This window comes from Haliotis rubra, unplaced genomic scaffold, assembly GCF_003918875.1.
Source record: "Haliotis rubra isolate DU_JTF1 unplaced genomic scaffold, ASM391887v1 Scf396, whole genome shotgun sequence".
NCBI lineage: Eukaryota > Metazoa > Mollusca > Gastropoda > Lepetellida > Haliotidae > Haliotis > Haliotis rubra.
The window spans coordinates 668632-690272 of record NW_025767075.1 but is presented as its reverse complement, the minus strand read 5'-3'; the positions used below and the strand labels follow the sequence as shown (position 1 = coordinate 690272).

Sequence of the window (21641 nt, the reverse complement as noted above, 5' to 3'; positions counted from 1 at the left end):
CAGTAGTAGCAGTAGTGGTAGTAGTAGTGGCAGCAGCAGTAGTAGTAGCAGCAGTAGCAGTGCAGCAGTAGCAGCAGTAGCAGTGGTAGCAGTAGCAGCGGCAGTGGCAGTAGTAGTAGTGCAGTAGCAGGTGGTAGCAGTAGCAGTAGTAGTAGTAGCAGTAGCAGCAGTAGTAGCAGCAGCAGTAGCAGCAGTGGCAGCAGCAGCAGTAGCAGCAGTGGCAGCAGTAGCAGTGGCAGTAGCAGCAGCAGTAGCAGCAGCAGTGGCAGCAGTAGTAGCAGTAGTAGTAGTAGTAGCAGTAGTAGTAGTAGTAGTAGTGGTAGTAGTAGTAGTAGTAGCAGTAGTAGTAGTAGTAGTAGTGGCAGTAGTAGTAGTAGTAGTGGTAGTAGTAGTAGTAGTAGCAGTAGTAGTAGTAGTAGTAGTAGTAGTAGTAGTGGTAGTAGTAGTAGCAGTAGTAGTAGCAGTAGTGGTAGTAGTAGTAGTAGTGGTGGTGGTGGTGGTGGTGGTGGTGTTGGTGGTGGTAGATGTACTTGTAGGCATTGACCTGTTTTGTTGGGTCAACCCAGGCTTCAACACATTACTTGGTATTTTGATCCCAATACACTTTGGGTTTCATTTTCACTTGACACATGACAGTTCTAGGAAACTAGGAAGTGCGTGTTCACTAGAGATCACACTCAACACATCATGTAAATTATCCATCTAGGCTGGGCTTTCAACGCAAACACCATGGCACATTGTGGCTTTACGTGGAGCTGAAGCAGAATATCATACAGACAGGATGACGAACTGGTTGGATGGGGTGGTGGTGTGTTATATACTGATCGGCTGGATTCATCAAACAACAGGTGAATTGCTTTATTACATTAACTGCTGTGTGTTTGCATTTTTGTAAACTCTTGAAGACTTTACTTGTACTAGATTAACAAGTAACTCAGATGACATGTCTCAAAAGTTATTGAATTAATATTAGTGAGTCATTCTATGCAAATGTCTCAAACAATTAATGGATTTACATGATTTTGGTTAAAGGGGGTCGTTTACCTGTTTTTATATCACAGTTTTTAACAGACCGGCAATTTCAAGTCCGAGTGGGTTCGACCTTGTCTGACCATTATAAGCAGAATCAGGGTGTCCGATGAGGCAGTATTGTGTATGTCACTTTATCTAGTATCAAGATCAACAGTTTATCCAAGGTTTTAAATGATTCAATCGATGGATCACTTTTTGTGGATTATTTTACTATTCCTTGTCGCCGTAAAAATATGCATGCTATTGAACGGCAACTGCAGTTATGTTTAAACAAATTAGATAAATGGTGTCTTGTAACCGGCTTTACATTTTCTAAGTAAAAAAATAATTCTATACACCCCTGTAGAATATATAAGCCGCATAAGGACGCAGAACTATTTTTAGATGGCATTCCCATCAAATTTGTCAAGGAGGCCAAGTTCTTGGGTCTAATTTTCAACTTCAATTTAACTTTTCTTTCACATATCAAATCCCTAAAAAATAAATACCTGAAAGCACTTGATCTATTGAAAGTCGTTTCTATTTCAAAGTGGGTATGGGCTCAAGCTTCCATCCTACATCTATATAGATCACTGGTCCGCTCGAAACTTGATCATGGTTTTATCGCATATAGTGGAGCCTGCTAAAGCAACCTAAAACTATTAGATTATGTCCACCACCAAGGTCTAAGACTTTGTCGTGTGTCCTTCAGAACTTCTCCTTTTGACAAATCCTGCATTTAACTGTGTTTTTAATTCTCTTTATGAGGATCTATACAACGAGAAGTCTTCTCTTGTTCCGCCTCTTGGTCTAAGAATTAAACCATTCCTTTCTGCTGCCGGCCTTGAGCTGGAAAATATATCCTCTTCTCAACTTCTTTCTTCTCCTCCTTGGCAATTGGTGAGGCCACACGAGGGCCTAACATTAACCACATTTAAACAATTGGAATCTTATGGATTAAAATAAACAAGAATTTAATCAATTAAAAACTAAATATAATATATACACATCCTTATGTACAAATGGGTCCAAGGATGGTGGCGCAGTTGCTTGTGCCACTGTCATTGGGTCCAGGAAATATCATCTAGATTACCAGATGACAGTCCCATATTCACAGCATAAGCAAACGCAATACTAACAGCTCTTAAATATATTAATAGATACCCTAAATATTAACAATATATCGTATTTTCAGACTCTCTATCTTGCCTTCAGGCTATGAAATATCTTTCCCGTAAACACCCACTTTTAATCGAAATAATTGACTTATATAATAATCTTGCTACTGGCCAATACGACATCGTATCTGTTGGGTACCAAGCCATGTTGGCATTTCTGGTAACACAATGGCCGATTTTGCTGGCAGCACTCAACAAGTCTGTGATACCACTTCTCGTTCCATACACTGATTACGTGATCTAATGCAAAAGAAGTAGGACACCCAAGTAGGTAACAATAACTTTGGTTGTCAGTCCAGAATTATGTGACGATGTTGCTTTGGCCATGCAAAATATACTCATGAGGATCCTCCGTTTTGCATCCGTTGTGATGAAAGAATGTCCTGCTTGACTGTATTGATTTTTTCCATTACAAGGGATAAATATTTTAATGTCAAAACAGTTAAGGACCGTTTTACTAATGTTAATTATCATTTGACCTTTTTTAAAGAAATAGAGTTCTTAGATAAATTTTTAATACAATTGTGCAAATAGTGAAATGCTTTATGATTAGTAGTTTAAATTAACACCTGATATTGTTAGTGGCTGTATCCTCGAAGGGAGTTAAAGTGCTGTAATATTATTGTCCTCCTGAGAGGGCACGTAGGTCTCACAACAATTATAGTAAATTTAAACGTACTCCTATTTTAACTGCAGCATTTATGTTATTTGAATTTATGGCTAGATTGTGAAACATTGCTAACATCTGAAGGGATGGTGTAAACACATCAAGGGTCCATGCAGGAAACAAATGTTCTGTAAGTCCCCATGGTCCCTAGTATGGTGATCTACCTTCAGTTGTTAGCAATGTATAGCTTGTTTCTATATTGTATTGTCAGTTATAATTGAAGTTTTTTAGATTTAATTACTAGTTTTTAATTCATATCGGTGATAATCTAGTTGTTTTACGTCCTTACAAGTTTTTTAAAATTTACTTTCAATTACTATAAATATAAAATTATATTTAGTCACGATATGGCAGAAATATTGATGTGACTTAAATTCTTAACTCACTCACATACTTAAACCATTAGCATTTAAGTATGTTTCAAGCCTGCACTATCGGATTTGGTCAACCATAATGATATGTTTCAATCACCATCAAAGCAGAACAATTCCTAAACTATTTGAAACCACATTTACATGTTGACTGTAAAATGGATGAACTGGGTGACTTTTCCTTGAAATCAGCAAACCTATGTTGAAATCCAAAATCAATGTGCACCCGAGTTTCAGCGTCAATGTTTCTTTACACGTGTAGTTGACACGATATACGACGTTACCTTTCACGAGTGGTAGTTTAGATGAAAGCCTAAAGTCTAAAGCGGTGGGTCAGATAAACGCATTTGAGTGACGTTAATAGGTCTGTGATTAACACATTTTGAGGTTCACACGTTTTGTGAGACTTTATGAAATGACGTAAACGCTGTCAGACTACGACCACATTCCTGGGAAATCAATTCCCTGGCACTGATCCACAGCGAAGTACTTTTTGTGATCACTTGCATTCTTTAGCCATAAAAGGCAAGTTTTAGTACACATAGGGATAAGTCATGGAGCTTAATTGTATGCTCGTTAAAGAAAATCCCCCCCTTTGACAGATTCTAGTGAACGAAAGGAAGAAATGCACATCCAAACTATGGACTATGAACAGCAACCTGTGAATGTTTCTTTGTACCAATTTGACACATTTTTAGAATTATCTTTCGGTGATCGGCCAAGTGAAAATGATGCCTAACACTTATAATCGTCCATCGTCCACCGTTCAGACCTTGGAAATCTCTCCCGTCACGTCACGTCCCGTCGTGTCGGTCATTTTGACGTCGTGTATTTAATGTATCACCAATGCATCACAACGCGTCAAACTGTCACGGTGAATGATCGACCCACTGAAGTAGTTCGTAATATTTTAATATCTCATCTATCGATGTTATTCTTTGTATCTCTTTGCTGTAACCAAAATACAAAATATATTCCAGTTGTACACGTTGTGAATACCTACGGTTATGGTACATCTTCATTTGCTGAACTATTTTATGCCGCGTTACGTTAAAGCGTTGTTTGGGTGTTTATGTAACATTAACGTGCTATATGAAGTGGTGTAATACATCCCTCAAGGTAACAATAGTGGTATAACATTGACAAGAACTTGTGCAAATTCACTGGAGTGTGAACTGTCATAGAGTGAGGGCTCAGCATTGTACGTGTATGAAAGTCGTCACAAGCTACAACGTGAAATCTCACAGAGTTGTTGTTAATCTTCATCATGTTTTGACCCGCTGAATTAATTTGGAATGCAGAATACTGTACTCACAGTCTACCATTGACAGCCAGGTGGCGTATAAGGGGCGGTAGGGTAGCCTAGTGGTTAAATAGTTTTTTCGTCATTTTGGGTTCGATTCTTCTTATTGGGTACTATGTGTTAAGCCAATTTTCTGGTTTTGATATTGTTGGGATATTGCTAAAAGCGGCTAAAATTCGACCTTGATGTGAAGGGAGGTGATGTTTTTTCATCATCACTTTGACGATTACTGTACTTTTAACAACGAACAAAGTGAGACTGATCTGGGTGCGACACATTTCAGTTAAATGAAGTTAATAAGTTTATGAGTCATTCAAAAGTATCCTACCTTGTATCCCACGTCTTATGCTGGCCAGCTGAGATGTCGCAGTTTAACACGGATAGCAAGCACAGGCATTCAACTATCAGAGAATCTGATCCGAGGTGCCCTTGCAACATCACCACCATCAAGTCAATCGCATGGGAGAGATTGTTTAACTTGTTTTGATATTGCTTGTTTTGGGGGCTATTATGTTTTTTTGCATATCGGATCATTAAACCTTCACTATGAGAGCAGATGTTCAGTGATATCACACAACATCTCCTTTATATTACGACAATACGTCCATTGCTCTATGTCAATATTACTCCCTATGATGCCAACATATATTTTGCTTCAGGTTGTGGTGGAACCTACCGGGGATACTCAGGAACAATCAGATCCCCCAATTACCCTTACACATATTCCAATCATCTCTCCTGCACATATGTTATTACCCCCAGAAAGCTGATCCAGCTTAAGTTTGAAACGTTCGCTACAGAAGGTGGCTATGACTACGTAAAGGTAAGCATATCTTATTGTGTTGCCATTGTCAATACAGCTGTACATGACACACTCATTCAGAGTTTAAACTTCGGGGGCGCCATGGCTATGGTGCAAGGTGTACAGAAACAGGTGTGTGTGCGAGACCTGTGGACATTGATGGTCATGTTAGTAACTCTGTCACGGTGATAAGAAGGGATAACACTGTAATCTGCAAAAATAGTATCGCAAGAACCCATATTGTCAATAGTATCAATCTGCTTCCCTTCATCATAGCAAAATTTACATTACTATCTGTATGAGTTGATTCTCAAAGAATAATTAAACTCCCCAAAAAGAATGAAAAACATGGCCAAAATTTTAATTATTTTGCTGACGTTTGCTGAATTATTGTCGCATGACGTTAACAAGTGCAGTCATTTCAAGGTTCTGGCATACAGACCTCCGTCATCATCATCATCATCATGCAAACATTTATGTAGCGCCAATTCCAGTCCAAAAGTACTGCTCAAGAATGAAAAGTTAGACACTGTATGTTTTCTTAAAAAGGTCTGTCTTCAGTTTAGACTTGAAAATCTTCAGGTTGTTAATTGTCCTTAACTCCAGTGGAAGTTGATTCCAGAGAGTGGGTCCTGCCACCTGAAATGATCGATCCCCAAACCTGGTACTGGACCTAAAGTGTGGGACAACAGGAAGACCAAGATTTTCAGATCGGAGACTTCGGTTGGGCTGATATCTGGCCATCAGGTCAGATAGATACTTTGGAACTAGGTCAATTGCAATAACACCCATGACCCTCATCGTGATTGCCTGTATCAGACGTTAGGTAGTGCGTTCCATTCATGGTGGAGGGTTTCTTCTAATGCATCAAGATTTTGTACTGGAAGATCCCCCTGGCGTATTTAACACACCACATGGCATGAACGGAGGAAGTGTTATGATTCATGAGTTGTCACTAGTGGTCGATATGGACGATGTTGGTCCTTAACGTCATTATAGTTTGCTGATGTTTTCTGACTAATATCTGGCAATAGCCATCAATAACTTGCCTTCTTTGAGCACTGCTATTTGGGCAGACCCCATATTTGCTTATCAACAACTAAATCAGTTTCGAGTTATTGAGCTGTAAGAACTGAAACTTCATGTCTACTTCATGACGGGTACACGTAATGAGCGTGATGCTCGCCTTTGATCTTGCATATATACGTGAGTCTGTTTATTAACGCTGCACTCGGCAATATTCAAGCTATATGGTGGCGGTCTGTAAATAATCGAGTCTGGACCAGAACATCTAGTGGTCAACATCATCAGCATCGTTCTACGCAATTGGGATACGATGACATGTGTCATCCAAGTCAGCAAGTCTCACCACCCTATCCCGTTCCTCGCCGCTTATGACAAGCAGGAGATGCTGAGGTCAATTCTAACCCTGATCTTCATGAGAAGCGTGCATATCTAATACCTAAAACAAATATATGGTGGACCCGAAATGAGTAGATAATCACACAAACACACATAGTTATAATGGGTATGTTGCTTTGCTGATCGTTCACAAGACAAAACATGTACTACATTACATGATGTGTGCCTTGCTGCGTATTGAATGTCCATTTGGTTCAGTTTTAGAAACACAAAATGGGACCACGGGGTAGCCTAGTGGTTAGAGCGTCGAGGAACCGGATTCGATTCCCAACACGGGAACAATGAACCCATTTCTAGTGTCCTCCGCCGTGATAAATACAAAAACAAAATAAACATTTAATATCTCGCATATGGGGTAGATATGTTTTCAGGGAATTTAGCACATATAGCTGAATATTCATGTCAGTACTGATTGTGAGCAAGGCATTTTCGTTTGTAGTTACGCAGACCTTTCATGTCATCTCCTACAAAAAAAAGGACAGAGTGCTTCCTGAGAGTATCGAGACTTCCATTCACTTTATTTGATTTCAGGTGTACAATGGCACGGGCAACCTGTTGGCATCTCTGTCAGGTTCCCATGGAGGGTACACGGTTCCTCCCTCCACCTACTATCGTATGACATTTACGACAGACGTGTCCATTGGGTCCTCCGGCTTCAGGGCGGTGTGGAGCTGTGCGTAACTTCCAGATACACTATAATTATGTCCACAATGTTACACGTTCATAGTATACATTCTATGGAACAGTGGAATTGTGGTGATAGATTCATCCTGCATAAAATGTCTGTTACGTCTATATCAGCACTTCCACTATGACGGCTGGGTAGCCCATTGGGTCAAGACCTCGCTCGTCTCTGTGAACGGCAGGGTTGGAATCCTTAAATAAGTGTAATGTGCAAAACATATTTCTGGTATTGTAGAGCGTGAATTTGGATAAAACTATACGATAGAACTTATTCCAATATGTGCAGGATGTTAGGATGTTGATATATTTTCTCTGTGTGTTGTAGGAGTGTCCTTACCAGAGAACTGATTGCTGACATATGCATACCATTATGTTACCATTGAAATGTATATGCAAAAGACCAAAAGCTTTGAAATGTCAACAAACAATTTGCTACATTTTATTCGAGTCTTGCTGTTCACTGCCGGATGAGGGTTCATGTGGTAATTGGACGAAATTGTATATTTGTACAATATCTGACCGAACACACGCAATTAAATGAGATTACAACAGTACAAAAGAGGCTACCCATTGTTATGACTATCAACGCCTAGCACATGCCTCCACAAACTGTTTGCTTTTTCATAGTCTCTAATCTCATCACATCTATTCTCACAGCTGCTCCTACGATATCTGGCTTGCCAACAACATACCGAGTAAATGAGTCAGGTAGATTGAGACTGGACTGTAGTTCCTATACTCAATCATCTACAGCACTTACCTACAACTGGACGTACAAAGGTTCCACTGTCAGCTCGGGGGCTGTACTGAACATTGGCAGCATCGACAAGAATCAAGCTGGACAATACACATGCACTGCCACCAACTCAGTTGGACCTGTGTCCGCAGCGGTCCACGTCGTAGTACAATGTGAGTGGCAGTATGATGAAACAGGCATTAACGTGTATAATAATGTCTATTTGTTTGTTAACGAAGCGGACATAAATGGTAACTAGGTTGTGAAAGAGTTTAGATAGGAAGAAAGGGGCTTAATGGAAGAGTTCCGACAATTCATATTTTGTTTGTTTGTTTTTTAACGCCTCACTCAGCAATATTCCAGCCATATGGGAGCGGTCTGTAATTAATCGACTCTTGACCAGACTGAGCATTGATCTACGTAACTGGGATACGATGATTAACCAATACAGCGAGCACGACCATCTGATCTCGTTAGTAGCCTCAAGCATGTGTTGCTAGAGAACAGCTCTAACCCGGATCTTCACGGGTCTATACAAATGATTACAGAAACGTGAATTTTCGCTTGACATCCCCAACATGCAAGTGCTGAGGTTTGTACATATAAATCGCTGATAATACCATGAGAGTCTTCATGTGTACACCTTCTGTAGGCACAAACTAACCATGTGTATTGCATGGTATACTTTTTGTTATGTGAAAACGTACAAGTCATGTATCTTTGGTATCAGTGTTGTACTAGGCAAAAACGTTTCATACTCATGAAATGATTTATTGACCGTTCATTGTTCTAGATTCACCACGAATATCTGGACTCCCATCCACCTTCCAAGTGACAGAGTTAGCTACTTTAAGACTGGACTGTAGTACGTATACAACACAGGGCAACCCATCAGCAACAAGCTACACGTGGTCACACGGAGGGTCAACGGTCAGTACAGGAGCTGTATTGACAAGAAGCAGCATCAGTAGGAGACAGGGACGGGCGTACACCTGTACTGTCAGTAACACAGTAGGATCAAACACCGCCTCGGTCAACGTTGACGTAAGATGTAAGGAACATTGTTTACTATTTATTAGAAATGGCAATGGCACTGTGACAGTTTTTAAGCGTATTCCCTGTGGCGTATGAATTCCTTCACCACGATGTATATAGAATGTCCCTGCTCGACACAGCATTAATTTATGCGTAGTTGTTTAAGATCAATTCTATAAAAACAACCAAACACTGGTATTGTCGTATTTCTCGAAAATATGTTCCCTATTTAGAGGAAGGGGTGGTGAATTCCGTTATGGTAAAGGATCGAATGCATTTGAAAGCCTAGAACATCTTTGTATCCATACATATGAATGGCTTATGATCAGTGTTGTTGACTCTACAATGTTGCAGATTCGCCACAAATATCTGGTCTTCCATCCACCTTCCAAGTGACTGAGTCAACTAGTTTAAGACTGGACTGTAGTAAACACACACAACAGGGCAACCCATCAGCAACAAGCTACAAGTGGTCACACGGAGGGTCAACTGTCAGTACAGGAGCTGTATTGACAAGAAGCAGCATCAGTAGGAGACAGGGAGGGGAGTACACCTGTACTGTCAGTAACACAGTAGGATCAGCTTCCGCTTTGGTCAACATTGACGTAACATGTAAGGAAAATTGTTTAGTTTTTAAAAGAAAGAGCAAAACCACCGTGACAAGTTTAAAGCGTAAACGCTATCGAACCTGAGTACCCTACACCATGGTGTAAAATGCTCGTGTTTTGCACAGCATTATTTATAAGAACTTTCTAAGTTATAATCATTAAAGCAAGGAAACAATGGTTAAGTCGTATTTGCATCACTAAAGAGATGACTTTATTTAGTAGAAGGGGTAGTGAATGCAGTTATGGTAAGTACCGAATGCATTTAAATGTCAGGAACATCATTGCATCCATAAATATAATGCTAGTGTGTGGAACAGAATAGCAATCCCACCGACTCCTTCGCCTGGATGAAGTGAGGGCCTCCATTTTGCTGCCCAAGACCAGTCGCTTCCCACTCGCAATCGCCAGAATGTGATTCTTAAACAAAATATCAACATAAAATGTCGACTATGTAATGAATTTACAGAGACTGTCCAACACCTTGTCAGTGGATGCCCTTCCTTGGCACAAACAGCATATCTTAAAAGACATGATGGCATGGCGTGTTGCTTTTACTACCTCCGCCATGCCTGTGGCTTTGACTCCATCCATGGTACGACACTGAACATATCTGGAGCGTTATGGAAAATGATTCTTTCAAACTTCTATGTAATAGGCCCATATACAGGCTGAGGAGAATTCCAGCCAACAAACCTGATCTTGTCTTTTATTATATAGTCAGTGAATTTATTTATACCACTGAATTTTCTGTCCCTTTTGACAGCAACGTGATTGGCAAGATTGGCTTGCTAAATATGCGGACCTGGCCTTTGAAATGGTTCGTTTGCATCCCAAGTACACTTTCGTCAGGCTGCCCATTGTTCTCGGTGCCCTAGGTTTGATACCTCCTGATCGCTTGCGGTTCTCCACCGGGTGCACATCCCTTCTGACACTCTGGGTAATGCAGAAGGCTGCAGTGTTGGGGAGTCGACATATTCCCCGGAAAGTTCTTGGTGTGTTCGACTTGGAAGCGTTTCCTGGGAGACGTCCAATTAGCTGTCTGGACTGCGTGTAGAGGGGGCAAGGCCCCTGAGCTGATGATGAGCTTTACCAGCCTGACTGTGCCAGGATCACCCGAACCCTCTCTGCTGCATATTATCTTTAATCTGTAAAAAGTAATAGTAATGGCACTTATATTGCTCGATATCCAAGCCACGAAGGTATGCTCAAAGCGCATTGCCACAAACGATGGTAACAGAGGCAGTTGAGTTCTTCACAATGGTATGAGTTTTAGGGGTTTTCTTTTTCGGTATAGTGCTTCAGAAGGTGGGTTGTAAGACTGGATTTATAGTTTCTAGAGATGTAGAGAGTTCCACAGTGTAGCGGCTGAGACAGAGAAGAATATGGAGCCAAATGTTTTACGTTTGGTGACAAGCACCCGAAGGAGCTGTCGTTGACTAGAGCGCAGAGTTCTTGAAGGAAAGTATGGGACAGTCAGATCACTCAGATAGGCATCTCATTCACAAGGGCAGCTTGGTAAGTGAGCGAGAGTATTTTGAATATGATTCGCTCAGGAATGCGGAGCCAGTGAAGCAAGTTGAGCACTGGTGTGATGTGATCCTTTATGATCATCCGCGTGACCAGTCTGGCAGCATAGTTCTGGATGTCTTGCAGACGGCTCATCTGTTGACTGGTGATTCCATTGAGCAAATGTTGCAATAGTAGAATCGAGAGAATATCAGAGATCTCACAAGGAAGGCAGCTGCGTCTCTCGTCAGCAAATGTCTGATGGCACTGGTGTTCCTCAGGTGGTAATCAAGTGACTCACGTGATCTTCCGTGGGTAGCGAGGAGTCAAGGTACACATCGAGGTTCTTGACAGATGACTTGACGGTGATGTCTGCTGACCCAATAGACAAATGATCCAAAGAACATTTCCGCAATCTGGATCGAGGTCCGAACAGAATCACCTCCGTTTTGTCTGAATTGAGTTTTAGCTTGTTCTTTTCCATCCATGTACTGACATCAGCAATGCACTGTTCCATTTCATGATGACGGGTGTTGGCTTAAAGGTGTCCTGTACTTGCGAGTCACCTGCATAGAAGTGATGAGGTATCTGATGTTCTTCAATACACTGACCCATAAATATAAATTGATCAGGATCTTTGTTGTTGATTATCTAATGACGATTAGCTAATGATCCAGATTCGCCACAAATATCTGGACTCCCATCTTCCTACCAAGTGACTGAGTCAACTAGTTTAAGACTGGACTGTAGTACCTATACAACACGGGGCAACCCATCAGCAACAAACTACACTTGGTTACACGGAGGGTCAACTGTCAGTACAGGAGCTGTACTGACAAGAAGCAGCATCAGTAGGAGACAGGGAGGAGCGTACACCTGTACTGTCAGAAACACAGTAGGATCAGACTCTGCCTCGGTCAACGTTGACGTAACATGTAAGGAATTTTGCTTAATGCTTATAATGTAAAGCTGATAAAGAGATGACAGGTCCAAACCTTCCAGGTGATTATGCAATCTGGTCTATGTAATCATCATCATTGTGAACAACGCTCTTGCTTTTCTTTAGATAAATTTGTGAGCAATTTCTCAATTAGCATCAGTCGTATATACTAAGTGTAACATGACTTTACAGTGAAGCAGATAACAACCTTACAGTCTTTTGAGCATTTGAAACCTGTTGATTTGTAAACTCACTTATGATTGCAAAGGCTCATTAATTTGTTAGCGGAAACATTTGTCATTGTCGTTTTACACAGATCCAGGTTCTGTTGCTGTATCAACTGTTTTGTGCACATCGCGTACATCAAATGAAAAACAAGGCTGTTTCGCCAAAGCAATCGTGAAAATATGCTCACTTTTTAGAGACGTCAGTGAATTAGTAACTTACAATTTGGCGTGGCATCGGCATTATCTCAGCCATAAGGCGACGCAAACATCATTTGATAAGTCAGAAGTCAATTACGTAGTGGTCATGCATCTGGGACAATTTTGCATCCATAAATATAAATAGTACTCGAGCAGTGCTGTCGATTTGACTACCTTTCAGATTCACCACGAATATTTGGTCTTTCATCCACATACAAAGTGACAGAGTCAGCTACTTTAAGACTGGACTGTAGTACATATACAACACGGGGCAACCCATCAGCAACAAACTACACGTGGTCACATGGAGGGTCAACTGTCAGTACAGGAGCTGTATTGACAAGAAACAGCATCAGTAGGAGACAGGAAGGGGAGTACATCTGTACTGTCAGAAACACAGAAGGATCAGACTCCGCCTCGGTCAGCATTGACGTAAGATGTAAGGAAATTGTTAAATCTTTACTCGGCGTGGAGGTTTAAAGCGGAAATACAGTCTCGTCTGTTAACCTCCACCACGATGTAAAATGGTCCTTTGCACAGCAAGTAATTTATGTGTAATTTCTAAATCTAGTCCATGAAAGCGACCAAACACTAGTAAAGTCGTATCTGCTCCCATGAAAATATGTTCCCTGTAGAGAAGAAAGGGTAATGAATACCGTGATGGTAACTATGGAGTGCATTTGCAAAACAGGAACATCTTTGCAATCATAAATCTGAAAGGTTTATGACCAGTGTTGTTGACTCTACAACGTTGCAGATTCACCACAAATATCTGGACTCCCATCCACCTTCCAAGTGACTGAGTCAACTAGTTTAAGACTGGACTGTAGCAAACACACACTACAGGGCAACCCATCAGCAACAAACTACACGTGGTCACACGGAGGGTCAACTGTCAGTACAGGAGCTGTACTGACAAGAAGCAGCATCAGTAGGAGACAGGGAGGGGAGTACACCTGTACTGTCAGAAACACAGTAGGATCAGACTCCGCCTTGGTCAACATTGACGTAACATGTAAGGAACATTGTTTAGTGTTCACAGGAAAGAACAAAATCAGTGACAAGTTTAAAGCGTAAACATTATCACGTCGGAATACCCTATACCTTGGTGTCAAATGTTCGTGCTTTGCACAGCATTAATTCATAAGTAATTCCTAAATTATGGTAATTAAAGCAAGGCAACAATGGTAAAGTCCTATTTGCATATCTGAAGAGATGTCCCCTATTTAGATCAAGGGGTATGGAATTCTGCTATGGTAAAGACCGAATGCATTTAAACAACTGGAACATCATTGCATCCATAAATATGCCTGGATCACGATCTTTTTTGTTGATTATCTAATGATGCAGATTCGCCACAAATATCGGGTCTTCCATCCACCGTCCAAGTGACTGAGTCAACTAGTTTAAGACTGGACTGTAGTAAACACACACAACAGGGCAACCCATCAGCAACAAACTACACGTGGTCACACGGAAGGCCAACTGTCAGTACAGGAGCTGTATTGACAAGAAGCAGCATCAGTAGGAGACAGGGAGGGGAGTACACCTGTACTGTCAGAAACACAGTAGGGTCAGACTCTGCTTTGGTCAGCGTTGACGTAAGATGTAAGGATCTTTGTTTAATTTTCACGAGATATGGTAGAAAAAATGATGACAGGCCCAGTCTTATATATTTTGAGCAATCTGATCTTCGAAATCAGCACAATTGTGAGCAGCACTCTTGCTTTTTCCTAAGAAACAATAATGAGCAATTTTAACAATTAGCATCAGTTTTAATATATTTTGAATCGGACTTTTAAACAAGTAACAACCTTACAATAGTTGAGCATTTTGAAAACCGGTTGATTTGTAAACTCATCTATGATTGCAAAAGCATAACAGATGTAAGCTGAAACTTTAATCTTTGTCGTTTTACACTGACCCAGGTGCCGTTGCTCTGTGAACTGTTTTTGTGCACATCCTAAATAAGTAAATCAAGTGAAAAACAAGGTCATTTCACAAACGCAGTTGTAAACATATTTTTATTTTTTCGAGAAGTGAATGAGTCAGTAACTTACAATTTTCCGTGGCATCGGCATTTTCTCAGTAATGTGGCGACGCAAACACCATTTGATCAATCATAGGTCATTTAAGTAATGATTATGACTCATGCATCTGGAACAATTTAGCATCCATAAATATAAATGGTGCTCGAGCAGTGCTATCGATTTGACTACGTTTCAGATCCACCACGAATATCTGGACTCCCATCCACCTTCCAAGTGACAGAGTTAGCTACTTTAAGACTGGACTGTAGAACATATACAACACGGGGCAACCCATCAGCAACAAACTACACTTGGTCACATGGAGGGTCAACTGTCAGTACAGGAGCTGTATTGACAAGAAACAGCATCAGTAGGAGACAGGGACGGGAGTACACCTGTATTGTCAGTAACACAGTAGGAACCGACTCCGCCTCGGTAAACGTTGACGTAAGATGTAAGGAAAATTCTTTACTCGGCACCGACACCACCCAGACACATTATACTGACTCCGAGCCGACCAGTCCTTGTTGTACCCATTAATGCCGAGCGCCAGGCAGGGACCAACAAGTACCATATTTACCGTCTTTTGGTATGACGCGGTCTGGTCCTAAGGGTAGTGAATACTGTTTTGTTAACGATCGAATGCATTTGCAAAAGTGGAACATCTTTGCATCCATAAATATCAATGGTTTATAACCAGTGTTGTTGATTCTGTAATGTTGCAGATTCGCCACAAATATCTGGACTCCCATCCACCTTCCAAGTGACTGAGTCAACTAGTTTAAGACTGGACTGTAGCAAACACACACTACAGGGCAAGCCATCAGCAACCAAGTACACGTGGTCACACGGAGGGTCAACTGTCAGTACAGGAGCTGTACTGACAAGAAGCAGCATCAGTAGAAGACAGGGAGGGGAGTACACCTGTACTGTCAGAAACACAGTAGGATCAGACTCCGCCTTGGTCAACATTGACGTAACATGTAAGGAACATTGTTTATTGTTCACAGTAAAGAACAAAATCAGTGACAAGTTTAAAGCGTAAACGTTATCACGTCGGAATACCCTATACCTTGGTGTCAGATGTTCGTGCTTTGCACAGCATTAATTCATAAGTAATTCCTAAATTATGGTAATTAAAGCAAGGCAACAATGGTAAAGTCCTATTTGCATATCTGAAGAGATGTCCCCTATTTAGAACAAGGGGTATGGAATTCTGCTATGGTAAAGACCGAATGCATTTAAACATCTGGAACTACATTGCATCCATAAATATGCATGGATCACGATCTTTTTTGTTGATTATCTAATGATGCAGATTCGCCACAAATATCGGGTCTTCCATCCACCGTCCAAGTGACTGAGTCAACTAGTTTAAGACTGGACTGTAGTAAACACACACAACAGGGCAACCCATCAGCAACAAACTACACGTGGTCACACGGAAGGTCAACTGTCAGTACAGGAGCTGTATTGACAAGAAGCAGCATCAGTAGAAGACAGGGAGGGGAGTACACCTGTACTGTCAGAAACACAGTAGGAACAGACTCCGCCTCGGTAAACGTTGACGTAAGATGTAAGGATCTTTGTTTAATTTTCACGAGATATGGTAGAAAAAATGATGACAGGCCCAGTCTTATATATTTTGAGCAATCTGATCTTCGAAATCAGCACAATTGTGAGCAGCACTCTTGCTTTTTCCTAAGAAACAATAATGAGCAATTTTAACAATTAGCATCAGTTTTAATATATTTTGAATCGGACTTTTAAACAAGTAACAACCTTACAATAATTGAGCATTTGAAAACCGGTTGATTTGTAAACTCATCTATGATTGCAAAAGCATAACAGATGTAAGCTGAAACTTTAATCTTTGTCGTTTTACACTGACCCAGGTGCCGTTGCTCTGTGAACTGTTTTTGTGCACATCCTAAATAAGTAAATCAAGTGAAAAACAAGGTCAATTTCACAAACGCAGTTGTAAACATATTTTTATTTTTTCGAGAAGTGAATGAGTCAGTCACTTACAATTTTCCGTGGCATCGGCATTATCTCAGTAATGTGGCGACGCAAACACCATTTGATCAATCATAGGTCATTTAAGTAATGATTATGACTCATGCATCTGGAACAATTTAGCATCCATAAATATAAATGGTGCTCGAGCAGTGCTATCGATTTGACTACGTTTCAGATCCACCACGAATATCTGGACTCCCATCCACCTTCCAAGTGACAGAGTTAGCTACTTTAAGACTGGACTGTAGAGCATATACAACACGGGGCAACCCATCAGCAACAAACTACACTTGGTCACATGGAGGGTCAACTGTCAGTACAGGAGCTGTATTGACAAGAAACAGCATCAGTAGGAGACAGGGAGGGGAGTACACCTGTATTGTCAGTAACACAGTAGGAACCGACTCCGCCTCGGTAAACGTTGACGTAAGATGTAAGGAAAATTCTTTACTCGGCACCGGCACCACCCAGACACATTATACTGACTCCGAGCCGACCAGTCCTTGTTGTACCCATTAATGCCGAGCGCCAGGCAGGGACCAACAAGTACCATATTTACCGTCTTTTGGTATGACGCGGTCTGGTCCTAAGGGTAGTGAATACTGTTTTGTTAACGATCGAATGCATTTGCAAAAGTGGAACATCTTTGCATCCATAAATATCAATGGTTTATGAACAGTGTTGTTGATTCCGTAATGTTGCAGATTCGCCACAAATATCTGGACTCCAATCCACCTTCCAAGTGACTGAGTCAGCTAGTTTAAGACTGGACTGTAGCAAACACACACAACAGGGCAACCCATCAGCAACCAAGTACACGTGGTCACATGGAGGGTCAACTGTCAGTACAGGAGCTGTACTGACAAGAAGCAGCATCAGTAGAAGACAGGGAGGGGAGTACACCTGTACTGTTCGAAACACAGTAGGATCAGACTCCGCCTCGGCTAGTGTAGATGTCCAATGTATGAATTTTTATAATTTTCTTGCTTTGCAATATTATTTCCGCTGTGTATCATGACGCCAATTGTATTGAGGTTATCACCATTAAGCGATGAAAAACTAAGCTATGTCTGTGCATGTTAAGTGTTTTTGTTATATACATCTTGTACAATAAATCCATAGTTTTAGACCTAAGGAGAAACACTGCATGCAACCACTCATCACTATGTACATACAGTGTTACTGCTGGAAGAATAAGACTATCTGAATGTATTGTTTCATATACAGATCCACCTGTACTCTCTGGTGTTCCATCTGATTACCGAGTGACTGAACATTCCAAGTTGTTTATTGATTGTACGAGTTACACGTCCCTGGGCAACCCGTCAACAACTAACTACACATGGAGCTATGGGACATCAGCTATTAGTACTACGGCTGTGCTACAACTCTACAACATCAACCGTTCTGCCGACGGAGAGTACACCTGCACTGTCAGCAATGCTGTTGGGAATGAGTCCGCCTCTGTTACAGTCGATGTTCAATGTGGGTAGTACTATACTCTCTCTTCACTAAATTATCTGTCTAAAATTCATCTAATAACGACCAACATGTCATCGGTTTCATGGATGCTTAGATGCCTCACCACAGAGCGTGTAATATGATGTGAGACAAATGATGAGGCTTCCGTTTCATACACTATGTACGTACCAGTGCAGATCCGGGTTAGAATTTGTCTTCGGTAACCCATGCTTGTCGTAAGAGGCGACTAACTGGATTGGGCTCGCTAATTTGGTTGACACATGTCATCTCATCCCAAAATTAGGTAGATCGATGACTACGTATTCCTTTTTGTTACAGATTCACCAGTAATATCAGCCTTTCCCTCAACGTACCGAGTGAATACGTCATCCAGACTGTGGCTGGATTGTAGCAGTTATACAACCGATGGCAACCCTGCTGTTACTAACTACTCCTGGGTATTTCTAGGGTCACGTGTCAGCTCTGAAGCGGTACTGAGTATAGATACAGTAAACAGGACCCACCAAGGAAGGTACACGTGTACTGCCAGCAACACACTTTCACCAAGTGGAGGCTCTCAACAACAGGGAACAGCATCAGCACAGGTCGACGTGGACGTACAGTGTGAGTATCATTTCTTGCATCATATATGGAATGGTTGAAGCAAGTACGTTATCAAACAGCACTTGGGGCTTTTGTCACAGAAGGAACATCACACATATTAGGGAAGAGAGAAAAATAATACACGGAATACGGAACACATGTGCTGTCAGCAACGCCGACAAGAGGACACCAGGAAAGGAAATAGCATCATTTATCTCTCTCTCTCTCTCTCTCTCTCTCTCTCTCTCTCTCTCTCTCTCTCTCTCTCTCTCTCTCTCTCTCTCTCTGATCTCTCCACAATGTGCTCTCTCTCTCTCCTGTCTCTCTCTCTCTCTCTGTAAATGACCCTCTTATGCAGAAACTGGGTATCTCTCTACCTGTACATACTTTCAGATTCATTTTAGGAATAATTGTATTTAAACTAAATGTCTTAAACGAACAGATGCCCCTTCAATATATGGTCTGCCTCGATCATATTCGGTGGTGGAAGAATCCCAGCTGTTGGTCAACTGCAGTAAATACACTTCGCCAGGGAACCCAGCAAGCACTAACTACACCTGGAGCTATGGAACATCGGTTGTCAGTAGTGAGGAAGTCCTTCAGAGGGATAACGTTACCAGAACTGAAGGCGGACTATACACGTGCACTGTCAGCAACGATGTTGGGGCGGAGTCTGCTTCCGTTAGTGTTGACGTACAATGTGAGTATTTATTGACGCCAAACACTCTAAGTGATCCTGAAAAGGAATATTTGTATGAAATTATTACCATTGATCTGCAAACTGTATACAGAATTAGGACATAAAATAGACATTATAATTGTGTGATGGTACAAACAAATACATATTACAAGTAATGTTTTCTTTAAGATGAGCCATCTATATCCGGCTTCCCCTCCAACTTCCGGGTGATCGAGTCAAAACAATTGTGGATTGACTGTAGAGCATACACCACACATGGGAATCCAGAAACAACGCGGTTTTCTTGGACCTTTAATGGCTCTCAAGTCAGTGCCACTTCTTTGCTGGAAGTGGGCAACATCAGCAGAGGTGAGGGAGGGCAGTACACGTGTACTGCCAGCAACATCCTGGCACCAAGTGGAGAAACTGAACACCATGGCACAGCAACAGCCAAGGTCAAGGTTGATGTACAGTGTGAGTTTCTCCATGCTATATTGTGACAGTAGATTAGACGAGTGTGTACATACTAAGCTTTATCACCCATGGTGTTTATTTCTTAATTTAATTTTACCATCCAAAAGTCCGAAACAAATTGGAGGGCTTCAGCTAATAATAATTAACGCGCAGTCGCAGTAGTGTTTTTCAGATAATTTCTTTACGTGTGTCCTGAAACTAGCAGGTTGTTTTATCGGTTACAACTTATCAACAATTTATGCTAGATATGTGGAGTTCTTGTTATTTCTAATGTATCAGATTACAAAATGCCGTTAAGTAGAATATCTTATATAATTTGAACCATATGTTTGCTTCATGTGAAGACATTTTTAACTTTGCCTGTGTTTGTTATGTGTGCCACGAGTTGATAATGTGCACAGCCTTTGCTGAGCATTGGTACCGTCATTATTTGAAAGCCATCTTTCCCCACGTTGTTTTGTGACATTGAGAGCAGTTTGTATTAAAGTCTGCTTTTAGCAAGGATGACATGACTATTGAAGGTATTTTTCGTTGCCGTCAAACACATGGCGTCCTTTTTCACCCGACATCGTTTCGAATGCTGTCATTTACTCAACTCGATATATATGTTATATATACCCTCTAGCCTATATCATACACGTGTCGTATATTCTGCAGACCCTCCGACACTGACCAGATCGCCTACACCGAGGACAGTCAGGGAGATGTCTACTACCTTCACAATAGACTGTAACAGCACTACCATACCAGGAAACCCACCTGATACAGTCTACACATGGACATATAACGGTGCTACTGTCGGCGACTCCGCTGTGTTGACTGTACACAACATCAGCAGGAGTCAGAAGGGGGACTATGTATGTACAGCTAGCAACACTCTGGCCCCAACCAGCGGTTCCCAACGACAGGGTATAGCGAGTACCGTTGTTGAGGTTGAAGTGGAGTGTAAGTATAAATGACAACATTTAACAGTGAGATGGAGGAGGCTATTCTAAGTGGACGTACGCTGATACTGAACACTGCCTAATTTGGTGTTATATTATCTTATGGACCTGAAGCTTTGTCTCAGTTGGTGCTTATTTAATTCTACGTATACACATCATAAATCTTCAGTCTTAGTCCTTTATTTATTGACCCGTGAAGATCTTCAGCAACCCATGTGCTTGCCATAAAAGGCGACTATGCTTGTCGTAAGAGGCGACTAACGGGATCGGGTGGTCAGACTCGCTGACTTGGTTGACACATGTCATCGGTTCCCAATTGTGCAGATCGATGCTCATGCTGTTGATCACTGGATTGTCTGGTCCAGACTCGATTATTTACAGACCGCCGCCATATAGCTGGAATATTGCTGAGTGCGGCGTAAAAATAAACTCACTCACTCACTCCTTTATTTATTATCAAATCCCAACGTAGTATCTTACAACATTACATATGGTGGTGTATATGGTATAGTGATATAACACACACAGGTCATAATACTACGATATTCATGTACTGAATAATGTGTCTGGTTATGTACATGTGTTTCTAATATATCTTGCCTGTGGATACTATCCGTGCTTTTAAACGTTAGTTTCACACCCGCTTTTCCCACCCAGGGACAACACACCGACAACTCAAATAATAAAGATGTGTTCTGAGTACTTACGAGGAATGACTTTGATATATGGACCCAATCAGTCAA

At 41.3% G+C, this 21641-nt stretch overlaps 1 protein-coding gene across 14 annotated transcripts in view; it reads left to right on the top strand.

Annotated features, from left to right (window-relative positions):
• Window positions 1–667: 667 nt before the first annotated feature.
• Window positions 668–21641, top strand: part of LOC124286912 (hemicentin-1-like) — a 34258-nt gene continuing 13284 nt past the window's right edge. Inside the window, exons 1-20 of one of the 14 annotated variants that reach the window (XM_046723357.1) lie at window positions 669–848; window positions 5190–5353; window positions 7286–7427; window positions 8096–8347; window positions 8968–9225; window positions 9564–9821; window positions 12001–12258; window positions 12870–13127; window positions 13446–13703; window positions 14039–14296; window positions 14915–15172; window positions 15444–15701; window positions 16037–16294; window positions 16913–17170; window positions 17442–17699; window positions 17965–18222; window positions 18538–18822; window positions 19244–19501; window positions 19670–19954; window positions 20612–20899. In XM_046723357.1, coding sequence (XP_046579313.1) covers window positions 782–848; window positions 5190–5353; window positions 7286–7427; window positions 8096–8347; window positions 8968–9225; window positions 9564–9821; window positions 12001–12258; window positions 12870–13127; window positions 13446–13703; window positions 14039–14296; window positions 14915–15172; window positions 15444–15701; window positions 16037–16294; window positions 16913–17170; window positions 17442–17699; window positions 17965–18222; window positions 18538–18822; window positions 19244–19501; window positions 19670–19954; window positions 20612–20899 — 4837 coding nt within the window. In that variant the 5' untranslated portion in view covers window positions 669–781. Of the gene's footprint in view, window positions 849–5189; window positions 5354–7285; window positions 7428–8095; window positions 8348–8967; window positions 9226–9563; window positions 9822–12000; window positions 12259–12869; window positions 13128–13445; window positions 13704–14038; window positions 14297–14914; window positions 15173–15443; window positions 15702–16036; window positions 16295–16912; window positions 17171–17441; window positions 17700–17964; window positions 18223–18537; window positions 18823–19243; window positions 19502–19669; window positions 19955–20611; window positions 20900–21641 lie in introns of all 14 variants that reach the window. The other 13 variants (XM_046723362.1, XM_046723360.1, XM_046723359.1 and 10 more) reach the window with 13 other exon arrangements.